The sequence below is a fragment of the Jaculus jaculus genome, chromosome 16 (genome assembly GCF_020740685.1).
Source record: "Jaculus jaculus isolate mJacJac1 chromosome 16, mJacJac1.mat.Y.cur, whole genome shotgun sequence".
NCBI classification, from domain to species: domain Eukaryota; kingdom Metazoa; phylum Chordata; class Mammalia; order Rodentia; family Dipodidae; genus Jaculus; species Jaculus jaculus.
Genome location: NC_059117.1, coordinates 43,962,853 through 43,981,426, shown reverse-complemented (window position 1 = coordinate 43,981,426; position 18,574 = coordinate 43,962,853). Strand labels below are relative to the sequence as shown.

The following is an 18,574-nucleotide window of genomic DNA, read 5'->3' as shown; positions in this document are numbered from 1 at the left end:
GCAAGGGTCTACAAGACAACGTTCATTTCTGGATTCAGAGGTGATCTGCCATCTGCTGAGGACTGCCTCTCAACCTAAAGGGAGGTGTGGAAGAACACCAGGTGCTGTTTCCCACTGGGAATTTATAACCTTGCATGCCTCAGGACCGTCTGTGCGCCCATCAGAGCTGCTGCACAGTGCTTCACGCTAGGGGACAGCCTAACAGAGGCAGGGCTCCAAAGCTTCTAACCTAAATCCAAAGAGCTGATCTGAATTCATGACAACCATGGTCTTCACCCTCTCTCTCCCAATAGAATGATCTTTGAAGATTCTCCTAATTATAAAGTGACTAACATAGAAGTCCCCAGTGTGCAGAATCCACTTAAACTTCATATATGAGAGGAAGCTCAAAGGATGAAGGAAACAGAAATGATGCAATGAGGCTCTGGGAGTAACCAGGCCCCCAATCCCAGTTGAAGGAACTTTCAGTCATATGGCTCACCTCTGAGCCTGCATTCCCTTATTTGTTCCAAATAAAGTGGGACAGACATATGGCCACTCCACTTTTGTTCTGGTGTGGGATGAACCCAGTGACCACAAGACTGCCTAAGGATTTGGTCGTTCCCCCCAACCCCCAGATAGGGTCTCACTCTGGCTCAGGCTGTAGTCTCAGGGTGGCCTTGAACTCTAGGCGATCCTCCTACCTCTGTCTCACGAGTGCTGGGATTAAAGGCATGTGCCACCATGCCTGGCTTGTATCTTTTTTAAAACCCCCCAAATCCAGCCAGGCATGGTGGTGCATGCCTTTAATCCCAGCACTCTAGAGCAGAGGTAAGAGGATCGCCTAGAGTTCAAGGCCACCCTGAGACTACAGCCTGAGCTAGAGTGAGACCCTACCTTGGGGAAAAAAAAAAAATACAAACTAGTCACTGTGTACTCTTTCCTGCCAGTGTTCTAGAAGGAGGTGTGTCCATGTGACTAAACATTAGCCAATGAGATGTAAGCAGCAGACAGATCTGCCTTCTCCCACTCACTGAGTTTAGTGATATCCAGATTTCCAAGAGCCCCTCTGGATGTAGCCTTAGAGTTGTACCTCGCATTCTAAGGGTGGAGGAACAAAATGAGCAGGGCTTGAGCTCCTGAGGAGCGCATGGAGCCACACTACCAACCCCGGCTCCTCTACACTGGCCTAATTCAGGAAAATAAAGCACTACTTTAGGCCACGTCAGAACTAGGGGTTTCAGCCCACTGAGCTTGGCCTCAGTGTCTCCAAGGTACTTCAAGAATTCAAGATGGCTTGGATTCTTGGAACTAGATTCTTTACATTTTTGCTAATTCCCCTTTAATATGGAATTTGAGATTTTTGAGCTTTGGTCTCTTGCTTTATGAGTGTGACTTTTTATTTTATCTTTTATTTATTTATGAGAGATGAGGGAGAGAAATGGGTACACCAGGGCCTCTAGCCATTGCAAATGAACACCAGAGGCAGGCACCACCATGCACTTACATGGGTTCTGGGGAATCAAACCTGAGTCCTTAGGCTTCACAGGCAACCACTGAGCCATCTCCTCAGCCCCAAGTGTGACTTCTTGTTAAAACTTAGCATTTGTCTGAATGCTGGGGACCTTTTGTGGGAACTTTCAGTGGAATCTGACACACAGGGGTTAACTTTCATCTCTAAGGGTCTGTTAGTGGCCCCTGGGCACAGTCCTAAAGGAGGAAAAGCAGGTACAGAAGTAGGAGGCAGAGCCTGCCAGCACCTGGGTGGGAAACCCCCATTGGGTACCTGGTGTATTTGCTGAGGCCCCATGGACCCATAAAGTTGGAGGGTCACCTCTGGTGGGCAAGGGTTTATCTCTTCACTGGCTTAACTACAGGCTGGCCTGGGGGCAGAGAGTTAATGGCTGTAGACCTTCAGCCTACAGTGGTGAGCAGTTCTTGTTCTCAAGACTTTTAAATACTATTGTAATAGCTAAGAAAAAATTCTAAATTTGTGATCTCAACCTCTCCAAGAAAGAATCCAGAAGAGTGCCACCACTGCAGTTACAACAGTCCCACCCACAGGTGTCATGTGAGACTCCGATGTGGAAAGGAGCAACTGCAGGCAGGAAGCCAGAAGTGGGAGCTTGTTGGTAAGGATGGCACAAAGCTGTAGGCTTCAGCAGCAGTGACAACTGCGACATGACGTCCCTGGTGAAACAGTCACCCCTGGGGTGTGGCACAGCAGCTGTGGAGCTCATCAGGAGCTTTGTGGCATGACATGGAGCTTCAGATACATGTTTTATGTGTTTATTATACATTGTCATCATTCCACTGTTATTTCCTCAGCCTTCTTTCATTTCTCTTCCTCTCCCTTCTTTTTCTTTTTGACAGGTTTACATTGTGTAACCTAGGCTGGCCTCAAATTAAATGATCCTCTCAGCCTCACTAATGCTGGATTATGGATGTGCCCCACAACACCCAATTCTGGTCTTAAACTCCCTGGATCCTCCTATCTTAACCTTACAAGTGCTGGGGATTCAGGCCAATCTGAGTCGCACAATGAGTTTGAGATGCTGAGGCAGAAGGATCATGATGTCAAGGCCTCCCTGAGTACTGTGTAGTAAGAGTGACGCCAACCTCCATTCTCTGATTTCTCTACCCGTAACGGCCCACAATCTTTTTCAGAAACTTAATTTCTGACTTGACAGCCCAAACTGTTTTCTGTTCCTGGCAATTAAAAATATGACCAGCTTAAAATGTGCCTAAGAGTTCTGACAATAGAACCTCAAAAATATGACTTACCTAAATTGGTTATCTGATGTGGCAGGGGTAGATGTCCCTGACTCTCTACAAGGGTCCAGGAGTAGAATTCTGGCAGCCAAGGACAAACCTGTGCTGAGCTGGGACAAATACTTCCTTCATCCAAGCTTTGGGACTTCTGGTACACAACTACATGAAGATCATGAGCCATCAGAGACTTTGAGTGAGCCACTTCCATGTCCAGAAGTCCAAGTGATCCCGACTATTCATATCATATGAAGGTTTTCATGCCAAACCTTCTCCATTTTTCAGTCCATTCTTAGCCCAGTGAGGCCACCTCATCTCTCTCCCTGGGAACCCAAAGAGCCACAGGGTACTGGCACTGGATTAGTCTGAAGTAATCAGAGTTGAAGTATCCCCTCCCCATCTCTTCCCTCCTCCCTGCCCTCCACTTTCACCAACTTACAGCCACCAGGAAAAATAACAAGACATTTATGAGTCACCTAGAGCAATTTGACATCCTTAAAATCCCAGACAAGGTTGTGAGCACAGCATTAATGGTGGCAGCAGTAGCAGTAAGGTCCGTGGGACTTATCTTTACCGTGGGACACTGTGAGAGGTGAAACTGAGGCTGGTCCAGCTCCCACAAATGGGCGTGGAGCCACATCTGGGGTGCCAAAGGTTATATCACTCCAGCTCTGACAGCTGCAAAGCCTCAGAAAACACACATTAGACAAGACACAATGACTGAGTACAGACACAGTACAGGACCTGGAGCTAAGGCGAAGGAGAAGGAACAGCATACAGGAAAGGCCCAGATCCTTGAAGGGCTCCCAGGCAGACAGTGTGGACATACAGCGCCCACATAGAATTTTCTCCATCCTCACCTCAAGAGCAAACTGAATCAGCTGAAGGTAATGCTGGAACTTTGTGTACACCAGAGCCCTCTGGCCTCCCCTTTACTGCGAGTAAAGTGCTGGTGGTTTTACAAATTGGGTAAAAGTTAATCCAGGAGGCTCAAGGCAGTAGATAAACCACAAAGAATTGCTTTCATAGGTCTTCACCCCAGGAATAAGACACATCTCTGTGATTTCTGGAGCTTGTAAATATACAGAGGGACATCTCAATTCCACCTCATCCCTAGCTAAGGGGAAAATGATGCAACCATGACTGCTCCACTGCTCAGATCTAAGGTAGGAGGGTAAGTATGGGGGTCCCACAAGCAGCCCAAGTTAGCAATTAGGTCTTTCCATACCATACCAATTCCACTGCTTCTTGTGTAGTGTGGAATTCTATAGGCAGGGCTCCTCTGGTACACAGTGTGATGTCCACCACATGGCTGATGGCTGCTTTGAGTGATATGCTCTGGCTTGCATGTACAGCTATGCAATACTGACTGGGACTCTTCCTCATTCAGACACACCCACCTGTCACACCCACCTGTCACACCCACCTGTTCCTCATCTAACCACAGGGGAGGTTTGCCTGGCATCCCCAAGTCTCCCCAAAGATATGTGGGTACTGAGTTAAGGTCAAAAAGTAGGTCTGTGGGAAAGTTGGGAAAAACCCAAGTCCCATGCTCCCTGCCTGAGACTCTTCCAGATAGTCTCCAGGCTCCTTTCACTTAAGTAGACTCTGCCATGCCAAAGTACTTGCTACTTTGTCTTTGAGGGGGTAAGGGTACTCAAGGAATTAAAAGGAGAGCCTCTCCTAGTTTTTCATCCCAGAAAGAGAGGGGGACAGAACAAAGTACAGAGGCCTTGGGAGGGAGGTTAATAGCAGGAGTATTTCTGGCTCTGGCCTCTCCTCAACCTCTCAGCTCCAGTTACTCCCTAAAGAACCTAGTTCAAGGAGATGGGGTTAGGAAACACTGAGGCCCCTGGGCATATCAAAGATGACCACAATGCTGCCCACTGAGCCAGAGACTGTGGTCAGGCCTCAAGTGTGGAGGATTCTGAGGTTTGCAGTGTTGGGGACTATTCCCTAAATTCCACTGGCTCCCTGGTATCCTAGGTATCCCTGCTATGAGACTCATTTCCCTTAGGACTAGAGACCCTCTCCTGGCAATGCTCGCCTGTCCTATGGCTGAACAGTCATGACATAAGGCAAACGATGTCCTCACTTAATAGTGGGCCTTCAAAGGATGAGGTCTGTCTTCAAAGAGTTTATAGAATAAGCCCCTGTGTCCTAGAAACAATCCCCCCCACCTCACCCCCACCCCGACAGACAGCATGAGCTGGACTCCAGGTAGAATTTCTTACTGTTTCTGCTTTTCCTGTCCAAACATTACCACAGCCTTGCCTGAGGTCCATTCAAGCAAATGGCTGGTGTTTACAGAGAAGCCCAGGGATGTACCAGGTCTATAAAAACTACCCAGTATTACTGCTCAGTCTACACCTAAAAGAGGTTCAAGGACAGAAGGATTTTCCCAGGCCTAATGCTATCCCTTCACCACCTGTGACAGAAGTCAGAGTGTCCTGGGGCACACAGCATCTGTGGGTACATCTACTCACAAGAAAAAGCACACACTCATTTAGACAGGAAAAGAAAAGGAACAGAAAGGACCAGGCCTAGAGGACACAGGGCTCAGGAAATAGCATACCTGGGGCAATTCAGGGTTGATCTTGTTTTGCTGTTTTGCAATGAAGTATCTATAAAGTCAGTTTCTTTATCCACAGTGAAGCAGACTTGCTGGTAGGAGGGGCAATAACAAATGGACAGGGTTCAGACCATAGGGCCCATGCCTTGAACCAGGGATGCCATGGGCAACTTGTGACCTGTACATCACGCCCAAGACCTTGTTCAAATGATCACGGCCTGAGCTCCCTCTACTCTCCCAGAATCCACTGTGGTGCCAAATGGAAGAGAATGAAGTTTGGTTTCTAAGACAGGGAAAATGAACAGAATTTCACCCCCTCACCTACATACACACACACACCTCATATTATATAAACAAGGACCATGCTGTTCTACCTGCCTTAGCTAGAACAGGAAAACTCCTAAAGTTAAGAGCCTGGAGAAGCATCAGAAGCCATCTCATCTCACAAATGGGGAAGCTGAAGCCCAGAGTAGGAGCCTCGTGTCCACAGTCACAGAAGTCTGGCCCAGCCCTGAGCCCCTGTCATGCTGCTTCCCAGCTGCACAGGCCCCCTAGCCGCATTCAGAATGCAAAGCCATTTGCAGATGCTTGGTGGACTGATAAACCTGATCCCAGAGCAAAGGGATGGGTCACAAGGTCAAGTGCAGGGTAGAGGAACCATTGCACACCCCATGGCCAGTCCAACTCACAGAACATGCTTGGAAAAGGGTAGAAATCCTTTATCCCTCTGGCTTTTCCAAAGGCCCAAGGATTTACTTCACTGGCCAAAGTCACAGAACTAATCTCTAAATCAGAGCAATTAGAATCTTCTCCCATCATTCTGAAGGTCCCTCCAATAACATTGTTCAAAGCTCCCAGGGTTTGTTAACTTTATAAAGCCAAGTGATACAGCACTCCTCTGCACCCAAACTCCCCAAGCACTCCAGAGCATGACTGGGAAGCAAGCCCACCAACATCAAGACAGCAATTGTGAATGTAATGAACTGGGCCACGTGGGGACATGGCACTCCAGCTCTTTCCTCTACCTTCCTGAACCTGGTTTGGCCCTGTTTTTAATTCTTAGACTGTGGCTGTGCAACTTGAAGCTGGGGAACCACTGCTCCATTCACCAGCAGCTCCTGCTAATACACACTGCAGGCATGACATCGCCACTGAACACCACAGGACACACACAGTGATTCAATATCAAGGGCACATGAGGACAGATTGGAGACATCTCAGAGAATCTAGTAGCTGAGTCCAGGTATGTGGAGCCTGTGTCTGGGATTCCTCATCATCTGTGGTGGTGAGGAGTGTGGGAATCTGGGGCTCAGGACTTGGCTCATGAAGATGTATGGTGCTTCGTAGCCCACTAACATCACAGGAAAGCGGCTGGTTCATCCTAGACATGGCTTCGACTTAGGAAGAAATGGGAAGGGGATGAAGGGATGGGTGTGGTGGGTGTGGTTGGGGAGCAGCCTCTCCAGGGCATCCTCTAGGGGCAGGAAGGGCAGAAAGGTACCACCACATGAACCTGTCTTGAATCAGGAGCATAGTCATGGAGATGGTAAGCTCTTCTTCCATGGGTCTCCCATACTTTTCCATCTCCTTCCCAATTGTATCTGCATTTCTGGCTTTCAACTCTTCTTGGATCAAATAAAAAGCACCAGAACCTTTCCCAACCCTTGCCCACAGCCCATCCCCTGCAGTTAAGGCCTTTGACTGGAAGAGTCCTCAAGCTATCCCACTGTCCTGGTATCCAAGAGATGGGTACAGGGGCAATTCAGTGCCAGGTGAGCAAGAGAAAATCTCAGGTTGACCTGCTTTAAAAGTTGTTCTGGTCACTGATATGGATCCCTGGCTGGCTGCAGGACCAGACCCAGATTGAGAAGAACCTAAGTCCAAAGTCACACAGTGAGGGACTGTGGGGATGGATGCCACCCCAGCCTCTTCAAAGCAGGTGTTTCAGCCTCCACTCACAAGGCCTCGTGTCCAAGGTCAGGCCATCGCTGGAGCTGGCCTAGACACAGCAGACAGAACTGGAGCCTGGCCAAGATGAGCAAGGTGGAATGGGAAGGGGAAGGGTGACTTTCCAAATTTGAGGTGTATTTACATGACAAATCAGGGTCCAGGGAAACATGGTGGGTGGGGCTAGTACCCAAAGAGGAGGGACAATATCAGCCTACACCCTCCTCTCTCTTCCCCCTTGGAAGGAGCCCAACTTCCCACGCAGGGCCTGCCCAAGGGGAGAGGAGAGGCATGAACACACGCAGGCACTTGCCTGCAGCCCCTGCCTGTGAAGAATGTGGGCTAGGGCTCAGGTGGCCAGGTTGTCAGCCGGGAGGCTAGACATGCGCAGCTGGGAGCTGCTCTTGCTCAGAATGGAGAGCTGAGTGCCCCCATTCACCCCACTGCTGGCCAGGGACGGGTGCCGATGCTTGAAGTCCATGGTGAAGTAACGGTTCACCTTCCAGCTCCGCCATTTCCGTTTGATCTCTGCCTGCACCTGTAAGGAGCAATAAGCCTGTGACTTCTGGGTGGACAGTTTTTCTGCCCTGGCCTGGGACCATCCCTGCTGCAACCACCACTTCCTATCCACCTCCTGTGGTCCTGCCCCAGTCTGTCTAGGCAAGGCCCTCTGGTGGCTTCCTTCTGTCTGGCTCTCTCGGAGGCAAGCTCTTTGGGACTGTCAGGGCATCTTTCCCAAGCAGCCTCTCAGATCAGAATAAGGGTACTTACCCTCACTGGCCATTTAGTTCCACCACCTTCCTGAGCAATTTTAAATATCCCAGATAACCAGATCCTTAAAACATTGGCATCAGTGTCTCTGGGTTAGAATTAGACACCTAGAACTTTTAAAGTTTCCCAGATGAGGACAATATACAGCCTGGGCAGAGAATCACAATAGTCCATCAGTCTTGGTGGATACATTTCCATGTAGCTCTTAGAATGGTGAGGAGGTGCTATGCCAAATGAGCCTTGGCCTTCAGATGCCACCTCAGCCAAGTTTCTGCAGCCTACAGGCTGCGTGACTGGAGACAGTGCCCACATACCCTCTACACTGCAGCCTCTACTCTTCAGCAGGCTCCTGAGGAGCTGCCACACTCTCTCTCAGCTCTTCATACAGGGCCCTCTCTGGCTCTCATGGTCTGTCCTAATCTAACCTTTGTTGTAGATTGGCCTGCTGATTATTGAGTCCAGTTATCTTGAGTCTCAGATGAAAACAGGAGGAGGAACCTGCTAGGGACAAGGCTCTGCAGTGAAGACCTGAGCCATAGTACAAAGACTCTGCCCACCTACGAACCCATCCACCACCATAGCCTTAATACTTCTGTTCTGGGCTTTTATCCAAAGCAGTGGGCTAATAAAGGAGCCTAAAACCAGAGATCCAGGTCTGTCCTGGGGTCTCTTCCAAATTCTCATAGGTCCTGCTCTACCAGGTTCAGGCAGGCTGGCATGCTTGCAGTAGCTTCTGGTTTAGCAGCCCGGCCCATCACAGCCTACATGCAGGTACAATCCTGCTCACTGAGGTATGTCTTAGAGTCCCCACACTCTTGTGTTCTAATGCCTTTGAAGGCTGGAGCTCAGCTCTACAGGGTGGGCCTTAGCCTCAAACAAGGAGTGATTCTGACATAGATGGAGGCTGTTCCCCAGCAAACCCCACATGCACTGCTGAGAAGCCAGAGACCCAGGGTCTTACCTCCCCATTCAGGAAACAGTAAAGCACAGCCACCACAAAGCCCTGGAGAGAAAAGAGAAACAGGGACTAGCAAGGGGGCTTTTGAGAGGATGTATGCCCAGGGCATATGAGAGAGATGAAAGTAGGAGATGAAAAATGTCATAACCTGGACAGGGGTACCACGGACCTGGGGTAAGGTGAGATATATTCTATTCCACTACTATGAGCGCTTCCATGAAACTAGACCACCTGCTGGGCCAGTCCTCACTGACACACTCTGATGGTGAAGCTCACATTCCCTTTATCAATTTTGGTCCAACTCTATTAAATTTTATATAGGAAACCTTCCTCCCGTTCTACAGAAAGTAAGCCGGAATGTCGCTGCACCGTCCTAGTAGTCTGCAGGCCCCTGAGAACAGGATCACTCCAGGACAGAACAGACCTGTGCTGTCTTTCTCTATCACCATCTTCCCCACTCTGCCCTCCCCATGCATGCTGGCTCCGTATACAGCACAGCAAAATCGTATGCAGCAAGCACTTGGCACAGACTATAAGTTTAGCTATTCTGCATCTCCAACAAAGAAAGCAATAATATTTTCCTGAATGTTACCAACCAGTTCCTTGCAACCCTGGTGCCCTTGGCTATCATTTGCAAGTGACAGAGGAATGAGGGCTGAAAAATGACAGTATGTCAAAAGATGGAGGCTCTGGGTTCTAATTTCCAAGTCAGAACTTCATCAGTAACACTCCCAGCCTCACTAGTTTAAGAATGTAAATCAGGTTAAATGCCCTTGAATTAAACAGGGGCAGAGGGATATCCAAGGCAGTTGCACAGAGTAACTTTCTAACCATCAAACTCCATTACTAATTTAAATTGTCAGCTTAGGAAGCGACCCTATTCTAGGACAGCCAAAGTGGCAATTCCTCCATGAATAAATGTGCCACCGCTAGTTCACTCAGTTCACTCCCTCACTGCAGTGTACGCGCTCATGCACAGCCATATCTACTCAGTCCTCATGCCGGTCCTTATCCTCTTCCTCCTCACATCCCCCACACACTCACTTAAGTATCTGCTGTTTGCTCATGATGCACCTGTTCAGCTCTCAGGAGCCAAGCCCTACGTTGAGGTCCCCTATGCCAGGGACCCAGCATAGGTATGACAGAACTCCAGCCTTCAGGGGCTCATTGTCAGTCATAGTCAGACACAGAGCTCTAAAATCCATCATGGACAACTGTCATCCTGGATCATCAGGGGGATCCAGACATCATGACAGCCAGACACTAGTGTGTGTTTTAACAGCAGAAGACAGGGCTGTCACCATGCATATCTTCCCTCATATTCATTTCAGAGACAAAAATAACGAGGTCAGAAGCCAGGGTCCACAGGGTTCCCCCTAGCAGCAGGTCAGAGGCCAGGGCCTTGCCTCCCAGGGAGTTGTGCCCTTCACATGCACCATGCCTACCTGAAAGGAGCCTAGCCCCAGCTCAAACACGAGTCTTTCCCTCTTGCTGACGTTCTCTGGAGAGAAGGCAAATACCGTGTAGTGAATTCCAAAGAGTGGTATGAGCAGCAGTGTGGACCGAGCCAGCCGTCTGTTGGAAGAAAGCAAGGCGTCTGCTCCAGATCTGCAGGGTTTAGGGAAAGAGGCACAGAGGGCCAAGGACCCAGCCCAGCCCTGGCTCTCCCTCAGTGCCCCTGTCCACACACTTCCTCTGAGCTCTCTCCAGGTGCAAGGAGCCTGGGAGAGAGGGAGCCAACCAGAGGCCTGGTTTCTAGGATTCTCTGGGATATCATGAGGGAGCTTCCCCAGTCTTCAGAGCACCAAAACAGTATCCTGCAGACCACTAAAATGTATGCTTCATTGACAGGGCCCCCTTGAGTGGCATGTAAAACCTTTGGGAAGAAATGGAAGTCAGAGAAAATCACAGGAGGGGTTTGGGAAAGCACAGGAGGGAGGCTTGAGCCAAACAAAATCTTGTCCTTTCTCAGAGGAGCTACATATATTAAAAAGGAGCTACTCTCAAGGGCCAGACAGACAGGACTTTTCAGAATGTGGAGCTGATTGGGCACACTCGCTGAGCACACTAGGAGAGCATATGCGCAGGAGGGAGAGCACCGGGTACAGTGGGGAGGGACGAGGCAGGGATGAGAGGAAGGATGCTCTGACCGGGCTGAAGCCATCCCTGCCGGCCAGAAGGAAGGTGCTGCCCAGGAGACAGTGAAAGGAAGAGGAGACTATCTGCTGGGAGGTGGCCTGAGCAGGGGAGCCTGCCGGACCAGCTCTCCTGAGTTCCCCTGCCACTGGCACTTGGACCAACATAGGTAAGGCCCTGACTAAGTAAGTGTGCAGGGCAAAGACCCACGGTGGGAATAGCAGGAGTGTGCACACTGGGAATCCGACTCTAGAGAGAGTGAATTCTCTCAGGGCCTTCCAGAATGGAACACCATCTCCACCTATTCCAGGATACGGGATCCCTGTGGTCCTCCCCAAAACATCCTGCCCTGCCTTGCAGATAGTTGCCTCCTACCTGTGCCCAGCCTTGCTGGTATCAGCAGCATCGCCCTGCTCTGGCACATTTTAGCCCTTAGAAATGGATAACAGGTGTAGAGGTGACTGTTTGGGAACAATTCTATCACGTGCTCCTCATCTCTTCTTCCCAGCCTTTCAGGGAGAGATCATTCTATTGACCATGCTTGCTAGATTTCTAAAAAGTCTTTGATGCTAGCATCTATGAGAGAGAAGATGGGAGAGAGGAAGAGGCAGGAGGGAGAGGGGGCTCAGAAGATGGACAGAGAAGGAGGCACCTGAGGTGACCTACAGGAGCAGGGTCTTGGCCAAGAAAGGAAGAGGTCCCTGTCTATAGATTTACCTGTCCCTTCCCTGCTCAGACAACACAGTCTGCAGGCCCCATGGGTTCCTGGGCCACAGCAGGATCTCAGGAGTCCCTGCAGGGAGCCCAGCAGTTCGCCTGCATGGGACAGGTGACTCCTAGCAGTCTTATCTATCTGTCTCACAGCAGCTCCAAAGGCAGGAGAAGTCCCTCTTTTATCCACAGGTCCTATAGCAAGCATATCCAGGCACTGATACTGGAAATTCCTGTTCCATGTAGGAGTCACAGGCTCACCCAGGCACAAGAGCCTGGAGTCCATAAAACCCAACATTGCCTAGACTCCAGGCCTTGTTCATCTCTTGATGCTTAAGGCCTGGCACCAGAGGCAGCAGGGGGTATTTGAAGACAGAATGGGAGCTGGAAAAGCAGAGGGAAGTGGCTAGAAAAGCACATGAATGGCAAGGCTGGGGCTCTGCTGGATCCTGCTAAACAGCCCAGAAAGAGGGATGGTCCAGAAACAAGCCAATGCCCTGCCTTCTCTCCAAGCCACCCATCTGAAAATGGGATCTATACAGTGGCTGAACTGAGGGTTTCCCATGGTATGGCCCAAGAGCAGTACCTGTGGAAGACAGGGCCTTCAGCTGAGGGCTCAGAGCACTCTGGGGGCTCTTGGAAGACAGGGCAATGGGGACAGATGAAGATCTGTGGGGTGTGGGACTTTATAATTCTGGGCTGACCATTTAGGAGTGAGAGCATACAATGTGAGCCTTGCCTTGTGATCTGATTATCCCAGGGCAACAGTGAGCCAGGGCTCTGCTTCTGACCTCCTACCCCCAAGCAGCTGTCAATAGGCTGAGGAGTAGTACTGCAACACCAAGTGATCACAGCTGCCCAGATAGGGAGACCATGCCTCCCATTCAGTGCAGACGCTGCACACGACCTTCAGGGGGCTGCTTTACAGGCTTCCCTACCAATTATGTGACCTTGGGAGCCAGTTCATTTTCTTGTGCTCCAAAGTGGGATCTGTTGCTAACTCTTATGTCCTTGTGGCTACTAAGGTGCTGTCAAGTTGCACATACAGTGCTCTGCACACTAGGTGAGCACACTGCCCCATGCAGTGGACAATCAAGTCATATGGACTCCACCAACTCCGAGCTATTAGAAGCAGCTTTGCAGTTACAAAGACTGAAGCCCAGAGAAATAGGCATCTGGGTAAGCTCAGTCCAGAAGTAGCAATGGGCTACAGAACTGCTTCCCTCAGCACTGGCAAAGCTGGGGTGCAACTACAATGCCACCACTCCAGCTGTGTACCCTCTCACCCCACCCACAGACTGAAGAGAACTCACAGGACACAGACATCCACAGTCAACATGCAACAGCTGGGAATGGGAGGGTGGGTGAGAGGCCAGGGAGGCTTTCCACTCTCCTCCAGCCTAGCCAGACGCAAACCCCAGGCAGCAGCAATGGCGGTGGCAGCAGCATGCAACCCCCTCCCCTTCAGGATACCCAGCTACAGCCACACACACTTACAGAGTAATGGCGGACAGTTCTGACATCTTGCAAGAGTGCTGCTGAGCCCGCTGTGGCTTGCAGTAGCATTTCTGCACGCAGCTGCTGGGTGTGACAAAATTAGCACTTCTGTCAGCTGGGGGCATTGGGTAAAGAAGAAACTGAGGTAGGACTTGGGAAGACTTGGTTCATGGCCAAGGCAGAGGAGTGGATGGGATGAAGACAGGGCCAGGGCAGTGACCCAGAGGAAAATGAAAGGCGAGGACCAAGACAAGGTCAGCTTCGGACAAAGAAATGCATGTCCATAAGCATGCACATGTGTGCATGTGGTACCCACAGATCCACGGGGGCCATGGTAGGTGGGAGAGCTTAGGGAGTAGGTGTGTTCAGGAGGTGGAGGCTGGGTTAGGGATTAGAAATGGAGCAAGAGGCTTTCTCTGGTATCAACCCAAACTTGTTAACATAGCCTTGGTGGTCACCCCTGTGAGATGAGCAGCTGGAATCACTCATGAACCTCGTGCATGGCTAGGCACAGAGTTGTGGACTTGATGGGAAGGTCACTTTGGGTACACTCTGTTCATGTTGTCTACCCCCTCTCACTTCCTCTCTCAGTATCAGCATTAACAAGGGACAGGGGCAGTTGAGACTTTCACTACTATGAGAGCTACTACCCCTAGGTGGCAATTTAAATTAACAGCAAAAGGCTCCACAGACACATGTGGCTAATGGTGACCATGCAGGGCACACAGACTCTGGGCATTTGTCTCTCTGTGAGGGATTCTACTGGACAATGCTGAGCTACTCTGCTCCATTCTAGGTCCATGGGCAAGAGCCAAAGAATAAGAGCATTGCCCCATGGCCTACAAAAATAAAAAAATAAGTCTCTTAAGGAGGCAGGAACCAGGGGCCAACTTGATCCCAGCTTCTGAGGGGATTGATTCACAGGCCTCTAGCTATTTAGTCCCACCTCTGCTGATCATCCCTGCTCCTGGTTGAGCCAGCCACACACACTAGGTTTCCTTTCAGAGAGGGCTCAGGAGTTTTGTCAGTTTTGGATTACAAGTTAGGCTCTAAGTCTCCTTGTCCTGGCTGGTGAATGAATAAGCTGGATGTGGGCTAGCAGCCAATGAAGACAAATGTACAAGAGAGATTAGATCCTGTCGTTCACATATTTGCCCTCAGTGGCTCCAGCTCTCTAAGAGTGAGTCTGAAGGCACCTGACATCCATGGAGACAGAGTGCCCTCCTGAGGCAAGAATTTGTATTGCACTTTTCCATGATGGGGCAAGCCTCAGCCTGTGTAGCATCTGTGCCTCTCCAGACTTGTGTTTCCTACTCAAACAATAGTACTTATGAGGTGAGTGCTATAGACCCATTTTGCAGAACAGAAACCTAGGGTGTGGCTTGATGTTTTGTTACTCAAGTGGTTCACAGACAAGCAGCATCAGCACCACCTGACAGCTTCTCAGAAACATGAGCTCAGGTGCTGTTCTGACCTGCCGGCTCAGAAACCACATTTTCACCACAGCCCTCAGGGATGTACAGGAGAAGCCCCTGCAAGCTACTTGTGGCTCTCACAAGTTTCTCACACATCCTCAATGAGAGACAAGTGTCTGTTTTCTACATATCCAGGCACACACAAATAAAGATGCTTCAATAATTAAGAGTGTACCTGAGTATATAGGAATAGCTATCATCTCCTTTGCCCAGACCAAATGTTTGGCTAGAGTTCCTACACACAGCAACCCTTCAGCCCTGGCTGGAAGAGACAACAAGTACCAAAGCCAGGAGCCCAAGACCCTGCACATGTGCAGTTGAGACTCCCACGCCATCCTAAAAGCTGCACCCTGGATTCTAAGCTTCAGCATTTCTTCCCTAAGACTATTTTCTTTAGCTCCAGGTGTGTCCTGTGACACGGCCCATCCCAAACCCAAGACAATTCTACAGTAAACACGGGCTCCTAAACACGGGCTCCTCTGATTTTTGAAAGTTTTTTTTTTTTTTTTTTTTTTTTTTTTTTTTTTTTTTTTTTTAGTGTTCTGAAGAGTATTTAGTGACGAGTTTGCAGGGATGGATGGTTCTGATGGGATGGAAGGTCCGATCAGAGCAGCAGAGGGGAGGATGATACCAAATTCTCACCAAGGAGAGACAGGAAGAAGAGGCATTTCCCCGAGCCCTGCCCTTCCCCAGCCAGCAGTGCCTGTGCAAAAGGACTCACTGATCAGCAACAGATAAGCAGTGGCAGGACGGCCAGAGCCAGGAGCACAAAAACGGCAAGGGTGAGGGGCTCTCAGGACCATCAGCATCAGGAATAAAGGGGCTCCTCCCGAGAGAGACATGAGTTCTGCAGCAATGGAGACAGCTCTGCCTGGCTCCAAGAGAGCACAGGGAGCTCAGAGGAGGCACTTGGTGGGACTGCCTAGATAAGACTCTGGTAGCCAGTGCAGGTCCTCTCTGCAGGTCAAGGAGCCTTGATGTCTAGGCCTGGTTTGGCCACAGCTTCAGTGAGTATTGGCAGAAAGGTCAAAGCCAGTTCCCATTCTCAGCACTGATAACTATCCCCCAGGGACCCAACACAAGGTTTCTATCATGACCAAATGCCACACGCACTTTGTGTGCATGGCTGGCTGGGCTGTGGCCCCAGGAAACAGCCAGCCGGATTCTAGACACAGACAGCATCCTTCACAGGCCTCATCTTCTTTACCTTGGACTCTAGGGATCTGCGTAGTGCTGCGCCCTTGGCAGTCCATAGAACAAGGTGGTCTCCCCAATGCTAAGCTGGCACGCATCCCCCCAGAACTCTTTCCTGGGCCCAGAAAGCACTCCCCAGTACCTCTGTTGGAAGTCTAGTGACTCCTCTCCCAAAAGGAGACAGGGCAAACCACTCCCTGGACAGCCCCCTGGCTCACAGCTGTCCCCCGCTGCAGTCAGCACCTGGGACCAAAGGTCTGTTTGGCCACTAACTTGCTGGTGGTTTTACTTAATGGCACTTTCCTTTTCTGGTTCTCTGAGGGTAACAGCTCTCTGCTGCCACTCCTGGCAGGACTGGGACGATAATGCTCCTGGGAAGGGAAGGGCAGGAGTGGTGGAAGTAGGCAGTAGAGGAAGCCCTTGGTTGTGGGCAAAGCCTGGGCTGGGCTTCCTGAGTGCACTGCCGCACTGCCCCGAAGAGCCGGTCCTAGGTGATGGTGGTGGAAATCTTGAAAGAGCTACACATGGGTTTTCCTCCCTACCCCAGACCCAGTAGGACGCTCCCAGAGCCCATCTTCTGGAACTGGGCAGGGAGAGGCCCTGGGAATGAAGCCTGGTCAATCCACAATAGGACTGAACATTTCCTTGCTCAGTCTGCCCCAGAAATTTCACCTGTCCTCAGGAGCCAGCAAAACTCTGTCCTCAGACCAGGGCAAACCAACCCTACCTTGCCCCCAGGCTGCAGATGCAGCCCTAACTCTGGCACAGACTGAGTGGCCCCTCGACCCCTGCTGACCCTGACCCTGACCCGAGCCCTGGGTCCCTTACCCTACAGCCCCACACCCGGCAGGTCCTGTAAGTCTGGGCCAGGAGCACCATCTTGGCTGACAGTGGACAAACCCTTAGCAACTGAGCGGCTGGAACCAACCTACAGGAAAGGGAGTGAATGCTGGTCTGAGGGCACAGGCAGGGGGTCCTCTCGGGTTTTCTTGGGGACTCCCAGGCTTAAATTTGTTCTGGAAACAGAGGAAAAAACCAGAGACCTGTTGTGGGCAGACAAGAAGGGGCTCTGCAGTCAATCCAACACACACATCTGGGGCCCCAAGCACAGCCCTAGACTCTCCCACCAAGCCCTGCCCCACTCCCACATTATCCCTCTTCCCCCTGCAGACCCCTCACTTGGAGCCAATTCCTCTAAGGCCCTTAGGGGACACTTCTAAACAACCCTGGAGCTCACACTGGCTTCATTCCCTTTCCCCATCTGTGGATTTGCTGGGGCTGGAATGACATCATGGATCTTGGGGTTCAGGCTGTCTACCTATTCTATGGTTTCACTCTGTCCTTCTGGGTTCACTAGTGCCCTCAGATGGAAAATGGAGTTCTGCTTAATGCTTTCTTCTACAGGCCACCCATTCTGCTGGGTGCTTAGGTACACTACATAGGACAAAAATGCTCAAGTACTCTAAGTGTGCTGCAATTTTCAGGGGCAGCAATAAGGCAAAAAGGTCTCCCCAACCTAGGAACATTCAGACACAGGGTGAATTCGGTGGGATCAAGCTGATTCCTTGCTCTGCACTGGCCCTTCCACCCGGCTTTCAGACCTCATCACCTGAGTGTTCAATCTTTGGGGCTGGAAATTAGCATAGGTTTGGCTTTCTCAATGATGATAATAATAATAACAACAACAATAAACTAATAATAGTCACTAATAGTAATAATAATAAGATTGGCTGAGCTTGGAAGGGAGCATTTATTATAACACTAAGGAAGTAAACCAACTATCTGCTGCTTCAAAAGTCCTGGATTAGGGCTGGAGAGATGGCTTAGCGGTTAAGCGCTTGCCTGTGAAGCCTAAGGACCCCGGTTCAAGGCTCGGTTCCCCAGGTCCCACGTTAGCCAGATGCACAAGGGGGCGCACGCGTCTGGAGTTCGTTTGCAGTGGCTGGAAGCCCTGACGCGCCCATTCTCTCTCTCTCCCTCTATCTGTCTTTCTCTCTGTCTATCACTCTCAAATAAAAAAAAAAAAAGTCCTGGATTAACACCTGAATATATGAGCCAGTTTCTCTAATTATAAGCAGCTTTATCTGTGGATCATGAAGGCTCACCCTTGTTTTCCATCAGGCCCCAGGAGTCTTGCTGCCTAGACCGGACACTGAGCTAGTAAAATATGTGGTCAGGCTTCAGCATGGCATCTTTATTTAGTGTGTGCCCCTCCCAGGCAGAGTGGGAGGAGGCTGGAAGGACACCCCCTAGAGAAGATATCCCAGGGGCCTCAGAAAAAGAGATTCTGCTGGAAGGGGGCGGAGAGCAGGGAGGCTGCCAGGGCCCAGGAAAGACTGGGGCTGACTTAGCAGCCCACCAGTTGCAATGACCAGAGATGACTATAGGTGGGGAGGGGCGGCACAATCAAGCAAGAGAAACTGAGGCCAGGCTCAAGGACATGGCTTCCTATTCTGGGCAGGGTGACACGAGAGAGGAGCAGCGGGTACTGTTCTGTGACCCCCTGAGACAAGGGCAGGTGTGATCTCTGCTGGGCAATGTCATGTCTGATATCAATGAGCAACT

General features: G+C 50.4%; 1 protein-coding gene across 11 annotated transcripts in view; it reads right to left on the bottom strand.

Moving 5' to 3' along the window:
• Positions 1-2,254: 2,254 nt before the first annotated feature.
• Positions 2,255-18,574, bottom strand: part of Adcyap1r1 (ADCYAP receptor type I) — a 49,903-nt gene continuing 33,583 nt past the window's right edge. For 4 of the 11 annotated variants that reach the window (XM_045135775.1, XM_045135779.1, XM_045135774.1 and 1 more), the window contains 5 exons: positions 16,942-17,052; positions 13,341-13,424; positions 10,442-10,571; positions 9,000-9,041; positions 2,255-7,805 (listed from right to left, as the gene is read on the bottom strand). In XM_045135775.1, coding sequence (XP_044991710.1) covers positions 7,617-7,805; positions 9,000-9,041; positions 10,442-10,571; positions 13,341-13,424; positions 16,942-17,052 — 556 coding nt within the window. In that variant the 3' untranslated portion in view covers positions 2,255-7,616. The remainder of the gene's footprint in view (positions 7,806-8,999; positions 9,042-10,441; positions 10,572-13,340; positions 13,425-16,941; positions 17,053-18,574) is intronic. The other 7 variants (XM_045135776.1, XM_045135777.1, XM_045135780.1 and 4 more) reach the window with 7 other exon arrangements.